At 38.4% G+C, this 24,085-nt stretch overlaps 1 protein-coding gene across 1 annotated transcript in view; it reads right to left on the bottom strand.

The window, feature by feature from the left end:
- Positions 1-24,085, bottom strand: part of LOC125288384 (adrenodoxin-like) — a 31,170-nt gene that overhangs the window by 5,092 nt on the left and 1,993 nt on the right. The window contains exons 2-3 of the mRNA XM_048234703.1: positions 23,196-23,320; positions 14,098-14,227 (exon numbers count right to left, since the gene is read on the bottom strand). Coding sequence (XP_048090660.1) covers positions 14,098-14,227; positions 23,196-23,320 — 255 coding nt within the window. The remainder of the gene's footprint in view (positions 1-14,097; positions 14,228-23,195; positions 23,321-24,085) is intronic.

Genomic DNA, 24,085 nt, shown 5'->3' with positions numbered 1-24,085 from the left:
AACTTTGAAACATTTTCCATATTGTAACCTATTCTCGCAATGATAGCGAAAGTGAAAAGTTTTATTTTAAATGATGAATTTGTGCAAGCCTGTGTCATTCATTTCTTTCACATGTTCTACAACATAAATAATGCATTCATATGCTAGTACTAATGCCAGGAATTACCCTGTTTATAGGCCTCTTAGAAATGGTTGTTGCATCTTGCATATTATTTAGATGCGCACTCGATCGTGCATCCATGCAGGCAAAACGTAGGAATCAAATGTGGCGACGGCACACAAGTTGGAAAAAACGTTGTAACAACTTGTTTGTGATTTTTAATAATATTTTTTGCATGGCCCTCAGACCCCACCACAGATTGGGTCCCCCCCAATGTTGACATCATGACTATGGCCTTGGTCTTTAGGATACCCATCTGACTGCAGCACATTTAAGAAGTATGCAGGAAAGTTTGTAAGAAACATTTGTATTGTTAATTGGTACACGGGTGGATGACAAATAAGCCTGAAAAAAGGAATTTAAAACTTCAAATATCATCCCTAAAAGTGTTTATCGTGTTGCTGTATCTCTAAACTTGACTAATATACATTTTTTTTTTCAAAAAAAAAAAGTGAAAGATATATTTATATCTTAAATTTGTCATGTTAGTGCCTAAAATTGTCATATGGTGTGACGTGAAAATAATTTGAAATAAAATGAAAATTAGATACTTTTTTCTACTTTAATTTATGTCACTGTACATTTTAATCATGTTTGCTTTGATATGCAACATTTCCTTGTGAATATTTAGAAGAAAAAACCTAACATTTAACAAGTTATTTTGTCAAGGTGGAGAATGCCCTAAATGTAACCAGATATTTTTAGCTTAATTCTGATATTTCTTGTAAGAACTCACTAAAAATTCTTGAGGTTCTTGCAGATACCATTTCCTTTGTGTGCTATTGATGTTTTAATGATTTTTCAATTATAGTCTTTTTGTGACATTATTTAATGTCACACCAAATGACATGGTGTCACGCCATATGATCAACTGCACCACTCCACCATGTGTCAGAGCAAAACAGGGTTTTTAATGACAATAAAATCATTAACAATGACTTTTGAAGTCACTCTATGAATGGTGTATGCATGTAACAGCAAAATAGATGAAAGTTTAGTATTTATTTTTAAAGTTACATGGCATGGTAACATAAAAGAAAAAAAGAAAAAGTATGAGAAATATGAATTGTACAGATACATTTTTTTCCCAATTATCACAGATTTAACAAAAACATAATATCTGAATTTAAAACATGTTTTTATGTAAACTTGCACTTTTATGTAAAAATGCAATTTGGTCATAGGGTGTGACAGAAATGTCATATAGTGTGACTTGAAAAAAGCTGTCACACCATATGATGCAGCGTCACACTATATGACATTTTGACAGTTAAACTAATTTTCTAGACAGTTAAATACAGCTAACTATTATTTAGCATGCAACTGACCACATGGCAGCAGTGCTTTTTAAGAATTCATGAAGAATATTTGTGAAAAAAAAATAGCTACTTTTTAGGCAAATGATGTCACACCATAAGACACTAAAATTTGGCCACGATTGATGATGTCAATTCCTAAGCTTTTTATATAAAACCTAAAAAGCAGAAATCACCTCTTGACCATGCCAATTACTCCTGACATTCTATTGTTACTTCCTGGTTAAGCAGGGTCCTCTTCACAATAATAATGTCCAAATGAATGCCCGGTCAAAATATACAATATAGTGTCACGCCATATGACAACCATTTTATGGACAAAATATATTTGATTATAACTTAGTTGGACAGCATGCATAAACATCAAAACTTTCTACAATAAATGTAATATGACAGAACTTGAACCTACCAGACCTACAACATTTCCACATCAATTCTTAATAATTGCCATTTTTTATAAGTGTGTGACACATGGACAGTCTGAATTCTGCTATTTGTCATCTACCCACACTCTAAACCCAGATTTAGTTGTAATAAATATGTTAGGTGGTCACTGCTAATGTTTGTGTGTTTTGTGAAAACTCTATGTCATAACTAAAAGAAATGAGTTGATTGTACTATTTAAGTGAAATATACAGTGCACTGATCATGTTAAGTAGAGACAACGATAAATGTTATGTTTTTGCAAGGCAGAGGAGGGGTCTAAAAAAATTCTGCCCATCAACCGTTCCTCCTGCTTCTCAGTCCAGATGAATGACTCCATGCCTCATGCTGCTGTGACAAATAGGCTACTACATCAAATGGTGGGTGAACTTTCTGATGAACTTGTTGAAAAATTTAAATTCTGATGAAATAACCGAAAATTATGTTCAGTTTGACCAATAGTTAGCTAAATGTTTGTTTACGTGATTAACTTACATTAACCTGAGAAAAGTAAGGTAACATTAGCTCCGTTGTTAGCATGCTAGTAGTCTTTCGGACAGTTAGCTCATGGTAGCTACCTTCCAATGGGTGTGTATGCCAGATTATAACAATATCACATATGTTTTCGGGTAAATATACTTGTCTTGGTGCTACTAAGTTTAATTCAGACTTTATCATTGAAATAGGTGTTTGTCTGTAGACAGTTTTAGCTAACCATAGCAGCACATGTTGGTTAGCTTTTGGCTAATGTTAGCCAATGTCCATTCACTTATTTGTTGCATTCATAGGTGATATAACAAACTTTTATTTCAACTGTGTAAATGAACATGGACTAAAAAATTGTTTTCTTATGTTCTTTTTTTATAGGTTCTTCGTCTTTTTTTTATAGGTTCTTCATCTACAGTGGATGTGGAATATTTATTTAAATATTGTTTGTTCATGTTTTATCAATAATAAAAGGCATTCCTATACATTGTGATGAATTTATTTTCAATTTTTAATAAAACAATTAAATTAATACAGTACCCTAATCTTAAAATAAAACAACAATAGGCCTATCTACAGAAGTTCATATTTTAATGAATTTGTTAACATGCATTTTAACCTAGTTATTTTATACAACTGCAACTTCTGAAACAATAAGTTAAGTGAACTAAAGATTTTTAGTAAAGACTACTAATGTAAGCTTAATTTGTCTACAGCATCAACATAAGGTTGTTAGTTGACACAACTAAACATGTTTAGTTTTATGTTTTGTAAAAACTAGAATGGTTTAAGGCAATCGGTTTCCACACAATTTTCTAGTAATGACAACTAGTTCGGGTTTAGAGTGTATTTGTTATGTGGTAGCAAATGATGTTGACTATCAAAGAAATAGACCTAATGTAGGAATGCACACATATATTGCAACAGATACACTCAGGCCAATCCAAACTTTTCTCATCTGTTGTTCCTCGTTGGTGGAACACACTGCCAGTTCCTACTCCTCAAGACCCAGCTCTTTAGAGAACATCTCCTTTCATAGCACCACTTACAACAAGTCTTGCTGATGCTAGCACTTACCAGCCATCTTGAACTGACACTCAACTGTTTAAAAACAGCACTCACTGATGCACTTATTCTTACTGTACTCTACCGTTTTTAAATTGTCCTAAAATTGTTGAGAGAATTGCTTTAAAACTTAACTGTTACCATGTTGTTAGTCGCTTTGGTTAAAAATGCGTCAGCCAAATGTAATGTAATGTAATGTAATGTACAGTGGGCAGTGCTTCGACTTGGCCAGCTTCACTCGCGGTCCGCGCGTGGGATCACGCGGTATCATGCGACTTTAATTTGTATTTTCCCAGTGTGAAGCTGCAACAACCCAAACAACATTAGATGGCTCAAGTGAGCAGGGTGTCTCGTAAAAGAAATGGAGCCTGGAAAACCCTACACAGACTTCACTACAAACTTTAGCAGACTGGTTTAGAAATAATTTAATAGCCAGAAATATGCCTGCCTGCCCTAATAAAGAAATATTTGGTTAACTCGCAGTGAATCCCGTTTGCAGCCATAAACATTCTGGTTTTCTCGAGTGCGATGATAGACAGACATCATTTGGACAAAATATAGAGCATATTAACCTCCGTTGCTCAGCCAAATGCCTTCCTGTTACGTCCTGTTATCAATGAGGTTACAGGCGATAAACGATTTTTGATGGTCACAAGTTTACTTCATTAGCGGTTTATTTTTTTTTGATTATTAAAGAGTGTTTTTCATTTAAAGGTTTGACTTCCGTTGCTTATTCAGTAGAGCATTTAGTGCTCTTCCCAATCCCAGGCGTTCACATTGCATGTTTGTTTGTAATGGATGCAACCCTTGAGATCACGCTTGTCATAGGCCCGATACCGTGGATGCTCCGTCTCTCGGGCACCCACTGAAAACATTGAGCACCCGTGCAGACAGCTTACAGTCCGGCTAAATTTACATTCATTTAAAATCAAACATCGCGGTTTATGTTAAATTCAGCATCTCTCATAATGTGATTGGATATGTTGCTGTCAATTCCCTACTTCATATACTAACCACCAATAAATGAGCGTCTTTCGTATGAAAATTCCTGACACTTCCCACCTGAAGAATTAACATAAGGGCTTTGTCGGGTCTTCAGCCCGAATGTTTAAAATGTATATAGCCCTGAATATCATTTTAAAAGTAGTCTGACAAAGCTTATTGTTTTGACACAGCTAAACACTGGTACCTCATAGAACGTCTATAACAGACAGCTTTATGCTAGGGGAGAGCCTGGCCAAGCACTGTGCTTATGATTGTTGCCTTCTGATGGTATCTTGCTAATTCACTGAACTGCATTAGGTGACACAAATGGTATTGCCTTTATCTTATAACTCCTTGTCTGGCGACTACCAGGCCTATGGTAAAAAAAGTCAGATGTTCCCTGACAAAGACATTCGAAAATTAAGAATGTTTATTGACTTGAAAAATACACTAATTTTTGCAAACTCCTTCATTCAACCCTTGAAGACATCAGCGGTCTGGTGCGCTTATGTAGATCGTTTCTCGTACCATTTAATTTCTCAGAATTTAGGTCTACTAGGCCTACAATAACGTCATCACCAAATACATCTTTTATTTTTAGTTGATCAACCACAAAGAGTAGCATAGGCCTACTGTGCACAGTGCACTGACGACTGTAGCAGCCCGTAACCAGTTGTTGTAGATGAGAGGCAACCCCTTGTTTCAGATAGTCTGGACAACATGTTACCTGGGTGTTGCCTACATTATTAATTAATGGTAGCCTACAATAGTTAATTGATTAAGTAACATATTAGTTGGCTCAAAGAGTAGGGAATCAGGATGGAGAGAGCGTGTATTTCTTTTGCGAGGATCGAACAGTTTACTCACGGGGTTAGTGGAAGGTGTTTGCGATTGGTTTTACAGTGGATCGTCAAATCCAGTTTACTGGATGTATTCGAATATATTGGAATATCTAGGCTATATTATTTGCGCATTATGTCAGTGATGCGCATCATGTCATCTGTTTTTAACTTTTTTGTATGGTTATTGCTTGACAGGGGGATCCCAAGCAGCTTTCAGCCATAAGGCATTTCCTAATTCACCGGACACTGATATTCAAAATGTTGAAACTATTTCGCATAGCCTATAAGCAGTTTAATTAAATGTAATGTTAGTTGTAAACACAGATGCCATACAGATGTTTCGTGCCTTAAATGGCAATACAAATCTTCACGATAGGCCTATTAACTGACCGCCCGATTCACGTTGGCTGGGGGGCAGGGGGGCCATCAGACATTTGTTCCCAAGGGTCTATGAATTGTTAACCCGCCCTGCCCCCCAACGAGCGCAACTTTCCACCTCTGAGATAGCTGAAAAGAAGTCTAGAGGACTCTAACTCACTAGACATACTTACTGTAGGCTGCGCAAAACCACAAGCCTGCATTCGAGGTAGGCCTTCTGTTGAATAATTTTATTTAAATCCCGCGCTAACAGTAATCCTCCCCCCCCGCTACCACAGCTGTGGATAGTGTGGCATGCTCACGCTTTATGTCTCCTTCTTGCAAACTGGGCCTATAGCCCAACCATTTACGTCTTCAAAAAATAACAACTTGCCAGATATGCCTTCATAAATTTGGGCTTCATTCAGCCTTTGGTTCTTCCACTGGAAATGACTCTTCTACATTTGCTGCCTGCTGCATCCTTTCTGCAACAATCCTTTGTATTGTTTAGAAAATGTTTGACGTCTTGAGTTAATGCATTAAACATTGTTTGCTGGTAACCAGCCACAAATAGCCTACAGATTCTTGGCGTCGCGTTCTCTCCAAAATGTGCCCGTTCTATAGGCTATCCAAGTGCATAATTCTCGGCATAAAGCAGATGCATTTGTGTATTGTACAGAAAAATAAAAAATAACCTGTCAAGCAGTCAATTGACTACATTGCAGTGGGCGCCAGTCGCGTTAAGGCTGGCAGATGACAGCCCGTTGCAACGGCAGTTACCAGTCCCCTGTCCAAGAGTTCGAATCTGGGTTAAAGGCGTTGACAACAATATTGACATCGTTGTTTTACCTAAGTTCATCTTTTATTGCAGATCATATGATCAAAATCAGAATCAGCCTTCTTGGCTTGGTTTGCGTAAACTAACAAGGACCCCCCTCCATGAAAATCAAAGGCTACATATTCTCAGCTGACTCGTCAAAAGTCGCACCACCTTATTATTATCTGCAAGTGTGTGACTTTTACTTACGTGCACATGGCTGCAAATTGACTTTAATTTATGTATTTTCTGCCTTGGGCATTTTAAAATATGGATGTATGGTGGTTAGAAGTGTAAATATCAATTAGAAACCTAAATATATTTATAATTATTAATTTGCAAACAAATAACTGGCGCCAGTGACGTCTTTGACATGAAGATCCTGGAACTATGCTTCTAGCATTCTACCACAGGTTGAGAGGTGTAGTTGTAACTACACAACTTTACTGATAGTGGTTCGCGAACGTTAATTTGCTACTATGGTTTTGGGAAACACTAACGTAGTGGAACGATGCATTGACTATGTAAGTTCCAAATATGAATGTAATTCTGCGGCATAAAGCAGATGTATTTGTTTATTGTACAGAAAATAAAATGACATGTCAAGCAGTCAATTGATTACATTGCAGTCAAGAAGTAGGGCAAATTAATTTACGAAACCAAAATGTGGGTCATAGTTGTCTAAGCCTCTATTCGTAGCCTGTTAAAACGCCGCCAGATAGTATTAAATCGGCAACAACATTGTTTTCTGCAGAAGCCTACCCAAGGCTACAGATTAATTCTGAACAGTTATTTCTCTACTGGCTCAATTATCACACCACTGTTTTGATTTATGTAGTTATGTTAACCCCAACACTGACAATAATGTAGACAGCAAATTTCGCGGTAGTCACCGTGTAGTCAAGCCTTAAGCCATACCCAAGTAGCCTAAATCGAGGTAATGTTTTTGCAATTTATTTTGCAATGTAGGCAGGATTACTCAGAAGGGAATGAAGTGGTACAGTGGTAGGCGGCGCACATGCCCACTGTACTAAATGGCTTGTAGGCCTATCTTGCTTTGATTAAGACCCAAAGAGTGGCCTATCTGAAACGCAGTGGTTGAAATAAAATTAAATAACAGTGGGAGCACAGAACAGACTATCTTCACTTTTTTCCCCTTTGCAACTGTCAAAGAAATCCCATAAACACAGGAGGGCCTAGGGTATCCTACATCAGATGACCTAAAGATTAGGCTCTTCTGCATAGCATTAAGTGATCGGTATGCAGTAATTTGAACACTGACCTTGATCTAGCTTACTTTGGCTATTTAAAGGCAATTTAACAAAAAACATCACACAATATAAATGAGCTAGAACAAACAATAAAGGACTTAATCACACACAAACTACCATTTTACTGACTACAAAAATAATAATTATGCAGGAAGTTTAGAACTCCTCTCCTTTGGTCAACTCAGAATTGACCAAAAGTGCACCAAATTCAACACAAATGACTCAATACACTTGAGGAGGCCTGCTTCCTTTTTTTCCAGATATTTTAGGATTTGGATATCGTTTCAGCATCGGTATCAAGATATTTATGGCAGGTATTGTATCGAAGTCATAATTTTGGTATCGGACAACACTATGACAGAGCCACTCTGTTTTCTAGATGTCGAGGATCGGAGGCTCTACCACCAACAAGTGATGCTGCTCAATGGCATTTTAGAAGAGCACATTATCAAGCTCTAGTATGGAGGCAAGCACACATACCAAATCCAGTGTTACTAGAAGTAAAATGTCTTTTACTTGCCGGTTGTTGCTGATGGTAGATGCAGTTCTGCATTAGGCTTATTCCCGCTATCTAAGTTCATATGTACTGTAGGATATATTCTGAGTTGAAGGTTATCTGTGCAATTTGTTATTGTGATGAAATGCATTAAACACCACGAGTGACTCACTATGTTAGCAATAAAAATATGGTTGTGTTTTGATTTGAATTTCCGAGTTTATTACATGTGTACATGTGTTACAACTGTCATCATGTTCCCATTAAATACGTTAATAAACTATAGTATGGCTTCTTTAATGCTTAAACATGTATTTAGAGAACACTTTTATTTGGTTTTAGTGATTTACTTTTGAAATCAACCCAATTTAGGGAAAAATAAGCAAAAATAATCGCTATTTTATGTTAAAATGCTGATTATGCGGCTTAGAACTCAGAATTGAGCTTGGTAAACACAATATTCAGAATCAGCACCCTCAAATTAGGTAAGAAGGGTGGTTTACCAACTTTTCCTCAAATTTGCCGTCAGAAGTTCTCTTCTGTGAAGCTGCTCTCCCTCTATTTGTCATCAGTAACAAAACGTTATACTATGACGATGGTGCAAGCTGACACTATCTGCAAGACTTTCTTCCGTAATACCATTTCCAACATTTGCACACAAGAATCCTTGTCTATCCCACTACTAAGAGGAATCTATGTGAGTAGAAAGTGAAGCATGCAGGTACACAAACTTCAAAACAGACACACAGACACATATGAGATATTACAACATAATGACTAATCCTTGTTTTTCACACAAAGGGGGGTGCTATAATCACTGGAAGTAGGCTCACATCTCAGCAACACTTTCCTGTATAGAAACCAAACTTGGGGGTTTTCTCATCTGTCTTTTTGTCTATCCTCTCTCCCTTCCTTCCTCCCTCCAATCTTAGCCCCTCCTTCTAATTAATTTTGTGAAGGAACGATAGGAGGAGGAGAGACCATCCTCCTATCGTTCCTTCACAAATTAATTAGAAGGAAGGGCTAAGACTGTAGGGAGGGAGGAAGGAAGGGCCCAGAATCGGCCCAGAATTTCAATATCGGTGCATCACTACTAGTGGGCAGCCGTGGCCTTTTGTGGGTAGCCATGGCCTACTGGTTAGCGCTTTGGACTTATGGCTTTGGCTTATAATGTGCTTATAACATACTGTAGTAGGCCCTTATGGTAATCAATACAGCCTAATTTACTTTCAACTTAGTTCATACTATTAACAGTAGGTTCACTATGATGTTATTATGATGCCTACAGTATGTTCATACTATTAACAGTAGGTTCACTGCCTGATGTTATGATTATTGTCAGTTTTCTTTGCTCAACAGGCATAGGCCTAATCTTTTTTTTGCATTCATGAATATCGCAAATTTTCATTGCTGTACCTGTAGGCAGAATCTTTTTTTTCCCACATGAATATGGCCAATTGTTGTTGCTGTACAGGCATAGGCCTAGTCTTTGATGTTCATAATGGCAGCTATGTTTTTATATTTCAGTTATTTGCAGATTGAGCTATGTACAATGGATATGTGTTAAGTTGTTTGCCAATAAACGACATGGCAGAAATTGTCCTTGTCTTAATTCATGTATAATGATGAAACAAATGAGGCATGTCAGAATTACAGTTATGCCACTTACATAATGCCTTTTTTAATGTTTGATGACAAGATAGAGACTTAAGGAAAATGATGTAGACTAACAATATAAGTTTAATGTCCAAATGATCAGCCTACTTAGTCAGCCTACAGTATTTGTATGTCCCACAGACTGAGTTATTAACCGGTTCGGGAACTTTATTTTTTTGTTCTAACCAGTTCAGGAACGTCAATTTTAAGGTTGAACCGAAAACCGGAAACGTTAAAATACTGTTTCTGTTCGGAACGAACCAATTGGGAAAAAGTTCTGGTTCAAACCTGACTCTTGCCAGATGAATTTCGTTCCGCCTAGCTCCACTCATCCATCTGGAACTGATCCATTGGAATGGTGTTTCAGAAGGCTGGGCCTAATCAAAAAATGCTTGCATATGATTGAATAAGCCACTTGTCCGTCATCTATTGACGTGCTACTTCAACCACTCACATCGAAGCCAACCTGTGACGCTGATAACAGTCTCACAGTTGCGTCTACGCTATGTCACATCTATGAAACTCCTGATTGGCTCAACCATACACGTGCGAACCATCTCGTGCTGAAATCACTCTCAATGGAAGAGGTCCCAGATGGATGTGAGTGAAGCTAGGCGGAGCTAAGCGGAACGAAATTCATCTGGCGAGTCAGGTTACTGCACAGGGGTGATAGTAGAAAACAATCCTGAGCCTGAACTTTTTTACCCTGGGAGGCAAGCGGGCCCCTAAGCCAAGATATATGCCCTGATCAACATAATTGTCAAGCGGGAGAACATTTTGATAAATAGTCCCTTAAATGATTCTGGTGACTTTTGTGGATATAAATGGACATCATTCAGATATGAGATGAACAAACCCAATACAAGCCTATATTACAGTAGCATTTTTGTGTAGAGCACCAGAGCTCCTGGGACCCTTGGCCTGGTAGGCCTGTTCATTAATCCATCCCTGCTTTTAACTAGTCACTTACCTGCATACGTATTGCTTGTATAGCATACTGAGACTACAGATACTACAGCCATACCAAGAAAGGTCAGTGGGTGGCAATTATAATACTCCAAAGTAAACTAGGAATTGATTAGTAGCCTAACCATTGACTAAAGGACATGAACAAGGAGACATTCATTTTTCTGCAAATGCATAATTTATTTTAAATATTTTTTAAAAAAAGTGCTGAGGCATTTGCAACATTAATCTTTTTGCAAGGTGCTGTTTTCACACTGACTGCCTGCATCCTCGTCATAAAATCGGACCAGTACATTTAGAATCGTATCCATGCTTTTTTCCGTGGCCTCATCAGTGTTAAGTGAAAACATGTTATTCTCAAACTTGTCGGACAGAGTCCTTTGTGTAAATAAGATGGCCCGCATGCTGCCTTGAAACAGACAGATGCGTAAGGGCGAGTTTATCCTCGCTAATTTCTGACACAAAGTGACGAGTGGATGAGCGATTGTAAACGACAGATCAAACTCGGCAATGAAGGAGCACAAGCAAATTTTTAAATCAGCCACGCGACCAGTCATTGAGGGTCGGATATCTGCTGTGGCTGTTGCCCCCGGCAAACGTGAGGTGTGTTGAATAGCTAGGACAGCTGCTTGATGACTAGGGTCTAACGTGTGCCGTGGCAGCACTTTATTCCCGCTAGTTCCGTATAATATTTTCTTTGCGCACAAAGTGCAGAAACATGCTCCTGGTTGCTGGAGTTTTTGACACTCCAAAGGGCTTTTCGTCTCTACCCACCTCCTCCATCCAAGACCAGCGACATTTATTCTTTATACCTTTATCGACAAGTTTGGTGTCCCCTGGCTTCATAAAGTTGCACTCCATGACTTTGGCTACATTACATTTGGCTTTCATTACATTACATTGCCTCACTAAAGGGAAGAGGAGAGATAGACAGAGAAGACTTCTCTGCTTAGTCTGTCTGCCTCTCCACCTTCTCCATGTCCATGTTTTTTGAGTACCGACTGCCCACTACTGCTTACTACTGTTTTACTATTGTACATAGCCTAATTTTTTCACTACCGTTTTACTGCTACACTGTTTTTCATGCTATATTAGCACACATGATCAATGGCTGCGGTCAGGCTTCTAATACAATACTGAATGAATGAATGGCTATAACCCTATTACCTCAACCTGTTCTTGCACTGAAATAGTTTTTTTATTTTACCTTGTCTACATTATACTTTACGCTCATATTTGTCTATATTATTTACGCTGGTCTCTAGACCTTACTCTTGCACTGTTGGACTACTTTTTGCACCTTCACCATGACACTCATTCTCTTGAGCACCTTGCCAGGCACACATAACTAAGGACTATGGTTGGACTACTGTTTGCACCTTCACCATGACACTCACTCCCTTTAGCACCTCACCAGTCCCGGCCCTGTCACTACAAGCGTCTTATGCTTGATCACCCTCAAGCACATTGGACTTTCTTAATTTAACTTATATAGTGTATATAGTATTTAGTTTTGTTAGTTTTCTTATCTGCCTTATCTTCTACTGTCTTTATTGTACAGTGGAGTTTAGTTATATGTTTATACTTATACTTATGTTTACCCTTTCTGCTGTAAGTGCATGTTGTGCGTTATGTCTGTATGCTACTGAGACCCTTGAATTTCCCCTTGAGGATCAATAAAGTATCTATCTATCTATCTATCTATCTATCTATCTATCCCGTTGCCAGTGTGGGAAACACATTCGTAGTGTAGTGTATGGGAAACACAAAACAAATTTGCACGTGGAGTGACTGCTGAATCATTCTAATTGGCCAGCGCTATCAGGCCTGTACAGGGCTCTACACTAACATTTTTTTCCAGGAGCACTTGTGCGCCCAAGTTAAAAAAAACTTAGGAGCACAGACAAAAAATTGGGCGGACAGTCACTTCTGTACTTAACTTACACATAATCTAACATTACACTCCAGCTAACAGTTAAACATGCCAGTGCACCAAATTGCGAATATTAAGAATGACTGACAACATTTAGGCTACAGGAAACAGGATTTTAAAGATCAGTGCCTACTTTATTTTCAGTCTGTTCTATTTTCCTACATTTTGTTAATGTAAAATAATATAATACATTGCCATATTTGCATTTAGCCTGTATATCAAGTATCCTGCCAAATGTAGGCCAATTTATTTATTTGTGAATCCATCTGTAGCTAATCCAAATATGCCCATGGTGACCTATCTGACTGCATATTGCCTAATACTACTACTAAAACAGTCCATTTTCTCTTCCACAAAACCCAACATAGGCTATCAAGGATATATATATATATTTTTTGAAATATCTGCATTGATGGGGGCAGTAGGCAAACGTTAGGCCTACTTTCGTTTTGCACTTCAGCTTGTATTCGGTGTAAACAAACAAGCATGCGTGGAAGCCTGGAGTTGTCAGTAGTGTTCTACCTTTGAATAAAATGGGAGTATTACGGGAGACTTTTGTGCCTGTTCGCTACAGCTATATTTTGCATATTGCAGCCAATACCGTCAACTGGGCTAAAAGGCATGTTAGGTTACCTTTCCTTCTCTCACTGCATTCTCAGAATCTCATCCTGTTCCTCCGATATCCGATGAATTCGTGGATAGAAGAACTAATTTCTTCAATCTTTGCATCTTGGCTGGCTAGTCTAACTTTCCGCTTTTTCTGCTTTTGATTTGGCGGTTTACTCACTCTTGGATTTGATAGAAGCGATTCTATGTTTCTCGATGTTAGTGTATTTTGTAGACAAACATTGACATGGCGAAACTAGCACCCAGTGTGCCTAAATATTTTTTTTAGACGCCATCATTTTGATGGGAGGTGTAGTTTTTATGCTGCATTCGCGACGTGATTCTATAGTTTGCACATGTTTCTCGATGTTGCAGTGCTCCCCGAGCGCCGCCATTGTAGCAGGCAGCTCACTGCGCCGGAATTAGTGTGTGCTTCACCTCACTGTGTGTTCACTGTGTGCTGTTTGTGTTTCACTAATTCACCGATTGGGTTAAATGCAGAGACCAAATTTCCCTCACGGGATCAAAAAAGTATATATACTTATACTTAAAACTGGTGTTTGCTTCTGTGATACAAACGTGATGGGTTGTTCTTGCTCCAAGTGAAGTGTGACATACTGTACCCGCAATGCTGTGAAGATTCGTCCACTCTCACACAAAATAACTACCAAACCCCACACTAAAAACAAAATGGAAGAGAGACATAGGGTGCTACTCACGTTTCAGTCAAGCCATAAGCAAGGTCCAGCATATCCATCTCCTCATCTGTTATCGAACCCAGTTGCTTGAACACTTCCTCGTCAAAAATGAGATGGCAGGTGGAGCAGGCCAGAGTCCCTTCACAGGCTCCTGAAAGTGTCAGAGAAAAGGAATAGGTTTTAGTGATATACAAATTATACAAACATTGTGTGTGCTCACTTGCAACCAATAAGTCAAAGGGAGATGCACACTCAAAGGATAAAAGTCTAGAATCATGAAAACTTATCAGGATAGGCAAGTAGCCTTTTGCGATTAAAATTAGTGTGAGGCTAATCACTTTTTATACATCACGGCCCACAACAATCCGACAATTAAAGGTAATTTCATACACAGACACACACATATATATGGTGCTACACACATATATATACATACACACACACACACACACACACACACACACATATATATATATATATATATATATATATATATATATATATATATATATATATATAAATATATATTGCATTATTTACACAGCCACAAATTTTACACGGCCAATCAAAAACCAAGCCTATTTACCTTCAAAACCAAAATTACTAACAAATCACTAACAAAACATCAACAGAACAGCCTTCAAGAGTCTTTTACTGGGGTTATCAAGCATATTCATAGGCATTTCATTGAATTAAACTACGGCTGTCACCAGAGCTAGTGGAGCTGGGGCGAGAAGAGGAGCCGGAGCGGATGGAATTTTGTTGGAGCTGGGCTTTTAATTCAGAGACCGGAGCGGCCGCTCTGTTCCACTCCAATTTCGCTCCGGCGCCGCTCACACCACGAGTCTGAAGCATGCCCAAATCCACCTCACGTCTTCATAATGAAACGAAGACCATTACATTTCAAAATGAAGACACTCGTCATAGTGATGTAACAGATACGTTGCTGCAGCTAGGTGCAGAGGCCGCGTTCAATGCCTAACATTCAGAAACAGGAGCAGGGACGCAGGCCTCAAATAGTGCACACTCTAGGCAGATCAAATGCACACACACACACTACACATACAGGGGTGGACGCAGCTCCCCACATAAAAAGGATCGCACACGAGGAAGACCTAAAAGGGTAACACGCTACACTAAAACACGGACATTAAAACAGTAAATAAAGACATTAACACACACAAACAACCCCCAGAGTTCTCCCCCGTATCCCAGAATGCATCGTCCCAGAGTCCGTAGCACATAGTCCAGCTTGCCGACGTTACAGTGAGTTCGTTGGGGATGAAGTCGCTAAATATTTTAGAAAGGAAACTGAAAGTCATAGGGCTTACAAGCGTACTATTCCTACAAAACAACTAGATACAATGTAGAGCAAGAACAACTAGCCTATGTCGTGACACTGTTCCAGTGAGATTTATTTAAGAAGACATATTTCGCGGAAACATGAGTGTGCTGCGGAGAGCAAAGGAAATTTGAATCGCCTATGCTTTAAGTAAGGCTGAAGTAAAACTTAGACGCTAAACCTGTATTATTTAGGCAATTAATCCCACTGATTCCTTTAGTTTGAGGCTTATGTGTACGTTGCCAAGCTTGTTCGTTGTTGCACTGTCGGTGTTGCATTAGGCTATCTTTTACAATACATGTTCTATGAGTGACATTGCCGTTTCTCTTAGTTCTCTGTGATTTAAGTTTTCTAAGGTGACAATTCGGCTGGTAGATTATTTCTCCCTCTTTTAAATTGGAGCGAGCGTGGAGCGATTTCACTGGAGCGGGAGGATTTTGAAGTGGAGCGGGGAGCGAAATTGAGTGGAGCGGCCTGACGAGAATTTGAGCGGAGGAGCGGCCGAATGAACAGCCACCTGACCGAGGAGCGGGATATTTGCACCGCTCAGCTCCGCTCACTAGCTCTGGCTGTCACCCTACTGAACGCTAGCATCCCGGTGACATCCAACGAACTAGGCCCCATCACCCCCCGCCCCCGCCTGATGCCTTCTTGCCTGTGCCTGTATTCTATTCTATTCTAAATAGTATTCTATTACCAATGTACATACTGTAATTACACTTATACTTACTTGCCATATTCTACTGCTCTTCATCCTGCACATACACTTTTTCTTAATACTATTATAATGTTACTGTTTCTGCACTACAATGGTGTGGTTACCACACTGCACATAGCTGTACATACTGTCTATATGGTCCATACTGAATATCCATATTTATTCAGTTTTTCTGTAATATGCACTGCATATCTATATTGTTCTTAATACTACTATAATGGTACTGCCACTACATTATATCTGTACATGTTGTTCATACATTGTTCATATTACATAGCCATATTTATTCTGCTCTTATAAGGTAACTGCTAATACACTGCACATATTTATACTTAATTTATACTACTCTAAACCACCTTCTGTAAACCAACTGTATACCAGAGGAGGCTCCTTCATTGAGGAATGGGAGGAACACCCTCCCTAAAACTTCAGAGAAAAATAAAAAATATATAAAGTGAATTGCTAATCTGATCAATTACTGTTGGTATTACTATTTGAACACTTTGAATGAACAAAAATGTTTCCCCTAAGTCAAAATGAAAACAGCAACCCCTATCGCAATTGAAAATTACTGTACGGAGGAGCTTTCTCCTCAAACCCCTCATTGATGTCCATTATAAAAGCCTCAGACCTCAGCAGGCTCGTGAATCCCGTCGTTTTCAATGGGCAAGGGAGGAAGCTTCTCCGTTTGAGTGGGCAGGTCTAGCCAGAGGCTTTGGAATTTAGCGCCGGTGAACCAATAAGCAGCTAGCTAGCTGTTCTGCAAGAACGTTATCTGCGTCATACAGCGATTCAGTGAAGAATCTTGTGTAGAACGGAAAGCTTGTTTTACATTGCTAATTTACTTGTGAAATATAGAGTACAATGTAATCAGAGGACATTGTCCACGTTTTATTGAACAAAGCCTTTTATACATCCAACTACAGTGCGAAGGTTAGGATCAAAGCAGCAGGAAGAGCAGTTCCAAATATTTATATTCCAAAAAAATATGGTAAGGCTAGTATACTGCATGCTACATGGTACATGTACGTGGTATAATACACGGCTAACTGGTAGCACAGAAAACAATCGGCTACTGCTGGCTTGTCACAAGCGTGAGTAGTTCAGGGATTTGTTGATACAAGAAAATTGGATATTTATGTGTTATAATCATCCAAGATATGCCTTAACTGAACAATTGTTAAATAATGTTCTTGTTGTTAATATGTTCTTGTTTTCACCGTTCAAACTGTATCTTTGGATGGTCACATTGTTAATAAATGTTTCAGAACATGATGCATTCCTTTAATGACATCTTCATTGGCATTTGCCTTTCGAGTAGGCTATTCCCACTTGGATAGCTTTAAAACAATAGGGAGGGAAAGTGAAAACCAGCGCCCCAAATGGTAGCGTTCCTATCGAAGAGCAGCTCCAATGTTAAGTCCCATAGACCTATTTTTTTAACAAATATTGTGAAGCCAAATCAGCGAAGTTATCCACCAAAAATATTTTTCAATGTCTATACAGTAATAATCTTCTAACTGTGAAAATGTCAGGCCCTATTTTGCCTTATTTAAAAAAATTTAAATTGCTCCTTTTGTTTCATAAATGGACTACAAAAGAAGTCACGTGACTTTACCCTTCAACGTTACTCACGGTAGCATGTTTTGTTTATTAGCCTGGTTAGCATTGACACTTAACACTTACTGCCAGTTCTTCATGTGAGTAGAAGCACAACACCAGTTATCCAGACATAAAGGTAATCACCACGCGGTTTACATCACGTTCTGTTATTACAAAAATATGTTTAGCCAGTTAAGCAAATCGTTGTATTGATCAGTTAGAGATTAAGCGCCCAAACCTGTGACGTCACATGCAACTGTAGTTCGTTATCACCATGTTACGACAAAAACTCAAATCAATTCAACTGATCCTAAAAATAAGGTATGACCACTAGAAGCAATAGAGGTGACCCCAGTGCCTAGCATATGGAAGGCATTAAATTAAGATCCCAATGTGCACAGAGATATATTTTTTCTAAAAAAAAAAAATCCCATCCACTCCGCTAAGCTCTAGGAACGCAACCACTAGGTGGCGATGAGATTACTTTCCCTCCCTATAGTATGTCGCAAATACCACATTTAAGGTCTATTTTTAAATGGTAAATAGTTATATGGTCCAAAGTATTGTTAGTATTATAGACTTTCCTGCATATTTATTACATTGACTATTTCGAACTTCGTTACTGATAGGCGGAATAGCGTGAACTGAGAGAGTTGCCTCCTAACGGAGTGAATGTAGCCTATATTTTCTTAGCTGCTATCAGAACGATAGGCTACCACTCCTTTGCTACATGATCAAATATTATCAGAGGAGTGACAGACATTAACCAGCAGGCCCATATGACAAAAAAAAAAAGTCAGAAGTAAGCCTATGTCTATACAGCGTGTACAAGTTTGGTAGGGGCTACATTCTTGCAAGTAAATGATTAGATGGACAAAATCATCTTTTAGGCTAACTAGCCTAATGACTGAAGGCTTAGAGGTTTTGATCTTTAAAGGTTATTTATTGTTGTTTTTTAAACACAGTAAGACACTGCATAATAATAATAAAATAATCACTCTTTGTAAAATATATCCGCATTTCCCTTTTAGGAAAAAATTAAGTCTGTAGGCTGTAGTCTCTCCTGATAATTATGACCGCCGCTACCTCCCCCCCGCGCAGTTTGGAAGACGGGATCCAGTGATAATCGAATCATCCTGAACAAGGCCACTGCCCAAACCAAATCCCAGTCGATTGTCTTGTAGACAGAGTCCATTTTGAAGACTGTGGATTGGCATTAGGCTACTAATACACTCTCCACTAAAAGCCATGTTGCAAGAAAGTTCATGTAATCCTGTGTGATACAACTACTACTCTACACTAAACAAAACATTCCCACACATGTAGCCTATATCTGATTTGGAATTACCGGTATGAGATTTTTATAACACCATAGCAACAACAGTTAAAATAAAAGATTAATGACAAGTGTTACAGTACATTAAGGTGTTTTTCTGAAAACGTTCACCAAAGAAAAATCACCAAAATATGTATGACAACATAAAGAAACCCAATGTTTATCCAGTGAGCTGTGTGCTTTATGTCCTTAATACAGTTATTATTCAAATAACTACTGGCTAACAAATTGATAATAGTGAAATAATGTGAAATATACCCCCATAGTCCCCCAAATTGCCAGGTGATTTCCTGAATTTGGCAACAATTTCGACCATTCAAAAATGTTAATGGTGGGCCACCTAAATATTATCCAATTTACTAGGAATGTTTTTTTGCTCATTGGAACATAATAAGCATAGGGACTTATTATACGCACATACTATCGGTATCGGCAATTAGAACGGCGATATAATTACAAATTCAGTAGGATTAAAGGAAAACCAAATATTCATCATAATTTGGCTGCATTTCCAGTATTGGCGTTACGTAGTTGTTTCTCCACCAGATGGCGCATCGTTGCAGTGAGACATAATTTTGTTGGAGGTTAATCTAAAGTGGGTTGGAAAGACAATAGACGCTTCCTACAAGGACAACACTGTAGTTTACTGCAGAGAACGTCTACTAAGGGTAGGATGATTCCACATGAAATGTAATTCCCATTTCTTCTTGAAGCCGAAATAAATCTGAGAATGTTTATCGGACATGCTTGGTTTTTACTGTTATATCAATAGCCTAGGACGTAGGTAAAATAATGTTACCGTTAGCATTGGTTGAGTGATGGAGGCCAATTTGATTATTGATGTAGGCTATTTGTAGAAAACCATAAATGCGGTTATAGGCTACCGAGCAAATTGATAACAGCACTAATTGTATCTTTCGACTGTCATCTCATTCTCTTCTGACCATAACCTAGGCTACTAACAGAGCTAAGTGAGTTAGCCACAACACGTTCGCTAACGTGATGGTTTTCTAATATAATAAATATATACCTGAAAGATAACCTGTCTATGATGCAACACCGGGCTGGGACATTTCTGCTCAAAAAGCATCTGAGTCAACGTTCATTCCCAAACACCCACTAGTAGGGATGGGCTATATGGACAAAAAATAATCTCGATATTTTTTGTGATTTTGACGATAACGATAATTAGTCGATATCCTTTAAAAAATTGTTTTTGTTTAAGTCTGAGTTACTTTACAGCTCATTACTTATGAATAGCATCATTACAATAATAACCAATAACCTAACCTGTGACTTTTTATTGTCACTCTATGACACATTTCCAATTCTGCCCCCATTTGTGTGTGTGGCAATGACATGGTCTAGCCAGCTACATTAGAGAAGATGAATAGGCCTAACAGTTTCCCAAGAGAAAGTCTGAAGCTGAAGTTCCTTTCAAACCTTTACATAGTTTTACAGTGAATCCTAAGAGCAGACCAACAGAGTAGCCTACATCTCAGTTATTTCCTTCTATGTTTTGTTTTAGAGCAATCACGTAGGCTAGCATTAAGTTACAGAATAGAAACGAATGCGTTAGCTTATGGCTAATGTATATGAGAAATCCCATAGAGATGCTAACGGTTAGCATAATCGGTTAACATAGATATTTAGAGCGAACTTCAGTGGGGGGTGAACACGACGCAGAGGGGGCGCCAGTGTGTGGATATTTCGATCACAAATTTAAACAATATTTCTTTTGGACGCCTACCATGGACTAGCCTGATCTGCCGCCGATTTCTTTTTTGATTCCTAACTAACCATGACCTCACAGTTGCAAAATGCAAGGGAACATGAATCAGCCTATATTTGCACGAACAATAACGGACAGCAGCTCTTCAACTTGGCCCGTTAAAATGTGTATGAACAGTCTAGCGACGCATTTCATGAAGGCCCTTTTGCACATGTCAGTTATTTTGCACCACTGGGTAAAACTGCATTTTGTTTTAGACTGCTGGTATTTAATTTGTGAATTGACAATAAAGTTGAATATCATATGAACTAGATGACTAAACTCCTGCATATGTAGAAGAAGAAACATTCACAAAAATCCATGACATGACCATGATGATTCTTGATAGCTGTTGAAAACTGCATGGAGCTGACAGGGATTGTTTTGTTTAATAATAAATAAATAAATACATACATTATGCTGCTACCTTCTGCTTTTCCCAAATACAATGTAGCCTACAGGTGTACCTTTCATCAGTCCAGTTGCAATGGATGGACTGTGATGAAACTTGTGATTGTTTAGAGATTTTAAAGGTTTTATAACAATGCTACAAATTTTTGGGCAAGTGCTACAAATTTATTCACCTTTGCAGCACCAGTAGGTTACTTTCTGTGCGGGCTGCAAACACACATGCCAAACAAGCATACACAAACGTTTCAAGAGTGGGGGGTGGAGTAGAAGATGGAGACAAATTGATTAATGTGATTTATTTTTCGCCGAATGGATGTACAGGACTGAGCGGCGGTCATATTTTGTACCGCTATGCAGTACATCTAGTTTAACACACCATTAGAAAGTGTTCTAGTATTTCCAGTTTGTGCATTCTTTCAGCATTTGTTTTGGAGGTAGATAATGGAAACATGGAATAGGCTAGATAAAAATTTAATTGAGAACATCTAGAGCAGTGTTTCCCAAACTTTTTTTCTTGGGACCCACTTTTTAAAAATGACAGACCATCGCGACCCATCCCTGCAACCACCAGGTTCTCCAACTTTTCTATGCCTTCCCCAACCATACATTGCTAAAGGATCTAGATAGATAGATCCTGCTTTGAACACGGTTGTGTTGCATTTTGAGCACCATCAGCGTGAAAAATTGGAAATGACTACTGAAAAGATACGCGGTCGTCATTCGTCAGCATAGTAAGCTGTTCCTGTATTTCTAAAAAAAAAATGTTGTAGGCTACGTTGCGTTGCAGACAAATGGGTCCATAACACTGTGGACGTCAATTCCGATGTAAACAGGAAATAACTCAAGTTGTTATATTGCATGATGTTGTATTATATTATATTGTATAGTCATTATATCAGAACAAGAGGTTTTTGCGCAATAGCCGGAAGAATGCGCCTTTACTTTGGAGTTAGCGAGGTAGAAAATGAGAGGAATAGTGTTTAAAATGTCCATTTAAATTGTAGCCTAATGCACTGTTGTGCATTTTAGATCAGAAATAAGAATGTGAGGAGGTTGCTATTAACTTTAAAGATTGCATCTACAATCGAAACTATCTACATGCAAATTGAATGGCCTTACTGTATGTTCGGTCTATGGATGTCTGCTTTAGTTGACAGCACGGTCACTAGATTTTAATCGGTAAAGTTAAGGAGCTGGTATCTGTTAATGTTCGTGCAAATAGGCGGATTCATGTCCCTTGTAGTTTGCAACTGCGAGGTACATGGCAGGCGCCCCACAGAACGCTTTCATTTTGAGAGGTAGATATCCATGCTCTGGCACCCCCTCTGCGATGCATTCGTCCCATAGTTTCATGCACCAGTTTCATGAGCTTTTATGACAAAACTGTGACAAAACTAGTTAACAAACTACATCCTAATAGAAAACTGTTAGCTTTCCTGGTATCAAATGACAAATGGTATCAGTTAGGCCTATAACACAACATAAATTGTGCTGGCGACCCAAATAAAATCTCCTGCGACCCACCTGTGGGTCGCGACCCAGACTTTGGGAAACACTGATCTAGAGAACATCCTAAATTCTGCTCCACCCTCCACACACACACACACACACACAAGATTATGGCTAAATGTCATGTTTCTATGTCATATATTTTAGAATTCAGATTATAAGCTATATTTTGTTAATGATCAAGAAAATACTTGATAGATTAATCGATTATGAAAATGATCATTAAGCTTAGTTGCAGCCCTACATTTTAAGCACATGTAGTAGGCCCTACACATTTAAGTCTAAGGGTAAATTAAACTGTCACTGAAAAAGAAACTACATTCATTGGAGGCAGTCAGAAGAAAGAAGACTGTAGGTTACATCGCAGTATTTTTTTAACTTTAACCTGGTTAGAGGAGAGTGTAAACAAATGCAAACAAATTTAGCTCACCAAATCCATCAAAATCCAGGTCTTGGTCAACGATTACATCCAGTAAGGTGTCTCCAGGGTTGCCCCTCACGGTAATCTTCTCTCCATCACGATTGATGAAGTTTACCGTTACCTTATTTTCTGACCTGTCAAAAAAAGAGCCAATAAAATACACATACTGATCGTCCGTGGAACATTCAAGCCAAAAATATTGGAGGGGTCGCGAAATGATTTGCAGTTTGGATTAAAGACATTTTTGTAAAGGTTTTTAGTCAAAGGCTGCCATTGACATAATGCCTTTGATGTTGACATAGCCTATACCTATAAGAGAAGACATTTTCTGCCTTAAAAATGAAGGACTTATCTATGTGAAACTACCATCTTATTCAAATAATTCCTAATTGTGACATTGCCATCGTCTTTTTTCATATGTCTCGCAATACATTGAAATGAAAATATTTAATGTTTTAGCAGTTAAAATTGCCCTGTCTATAACCCCCCCCCTCTCGACAACCCTGTGTGCAAACGTCTGATATTTTGATGGATTCTTCGCGTTTATCCAGTTAGTTACGCATTTTCAGCCTATGCATCTTAAACTGAACTCAGAACAAAAAGATCAAGGACAGGGCGAATGAAACTGGAACGATGGAGAAGTTTAACTAGCTTTACTATTAGACAGTTGTCCCGGCTCCTTAAATAATAAATTAATTAACATATCAAGGACAGGGCCAATTAAACTGAAATGAAGAAGTTTAACTAGCTCTAACATTAGCGAGTTCCATTCGTGTGTGGCCCGCATTCGAATTGTTACATTACATTACATTAAATTGTAACAGAATTGTAACAGAACATGATGTATTGTTTGCGTAGCAGACGTTATAAATGTCATTGCACAGCTGTTCACCATCCAT

Source organism: Alosa alosa, chromosome 23 (assembly GCF_017589495.1).
Source record: "Alosa alosa isolate M-15738 ecotype Scorff River chromosome 23, AALO_Geno_1.1, whole genome shotgun sequence".
In the NCBI taxonomy this organism is placed as follows: Eukaryota; Metazoa; Chordata; class Actinopteri; order Clupeiformes; family Clupeidae; genus Alosa; species Alosa alosa.
Note: the sequence above shows the minus strand (reverse complement) of the source record. Positions and strands in the feature narration are given on the sequence as shown.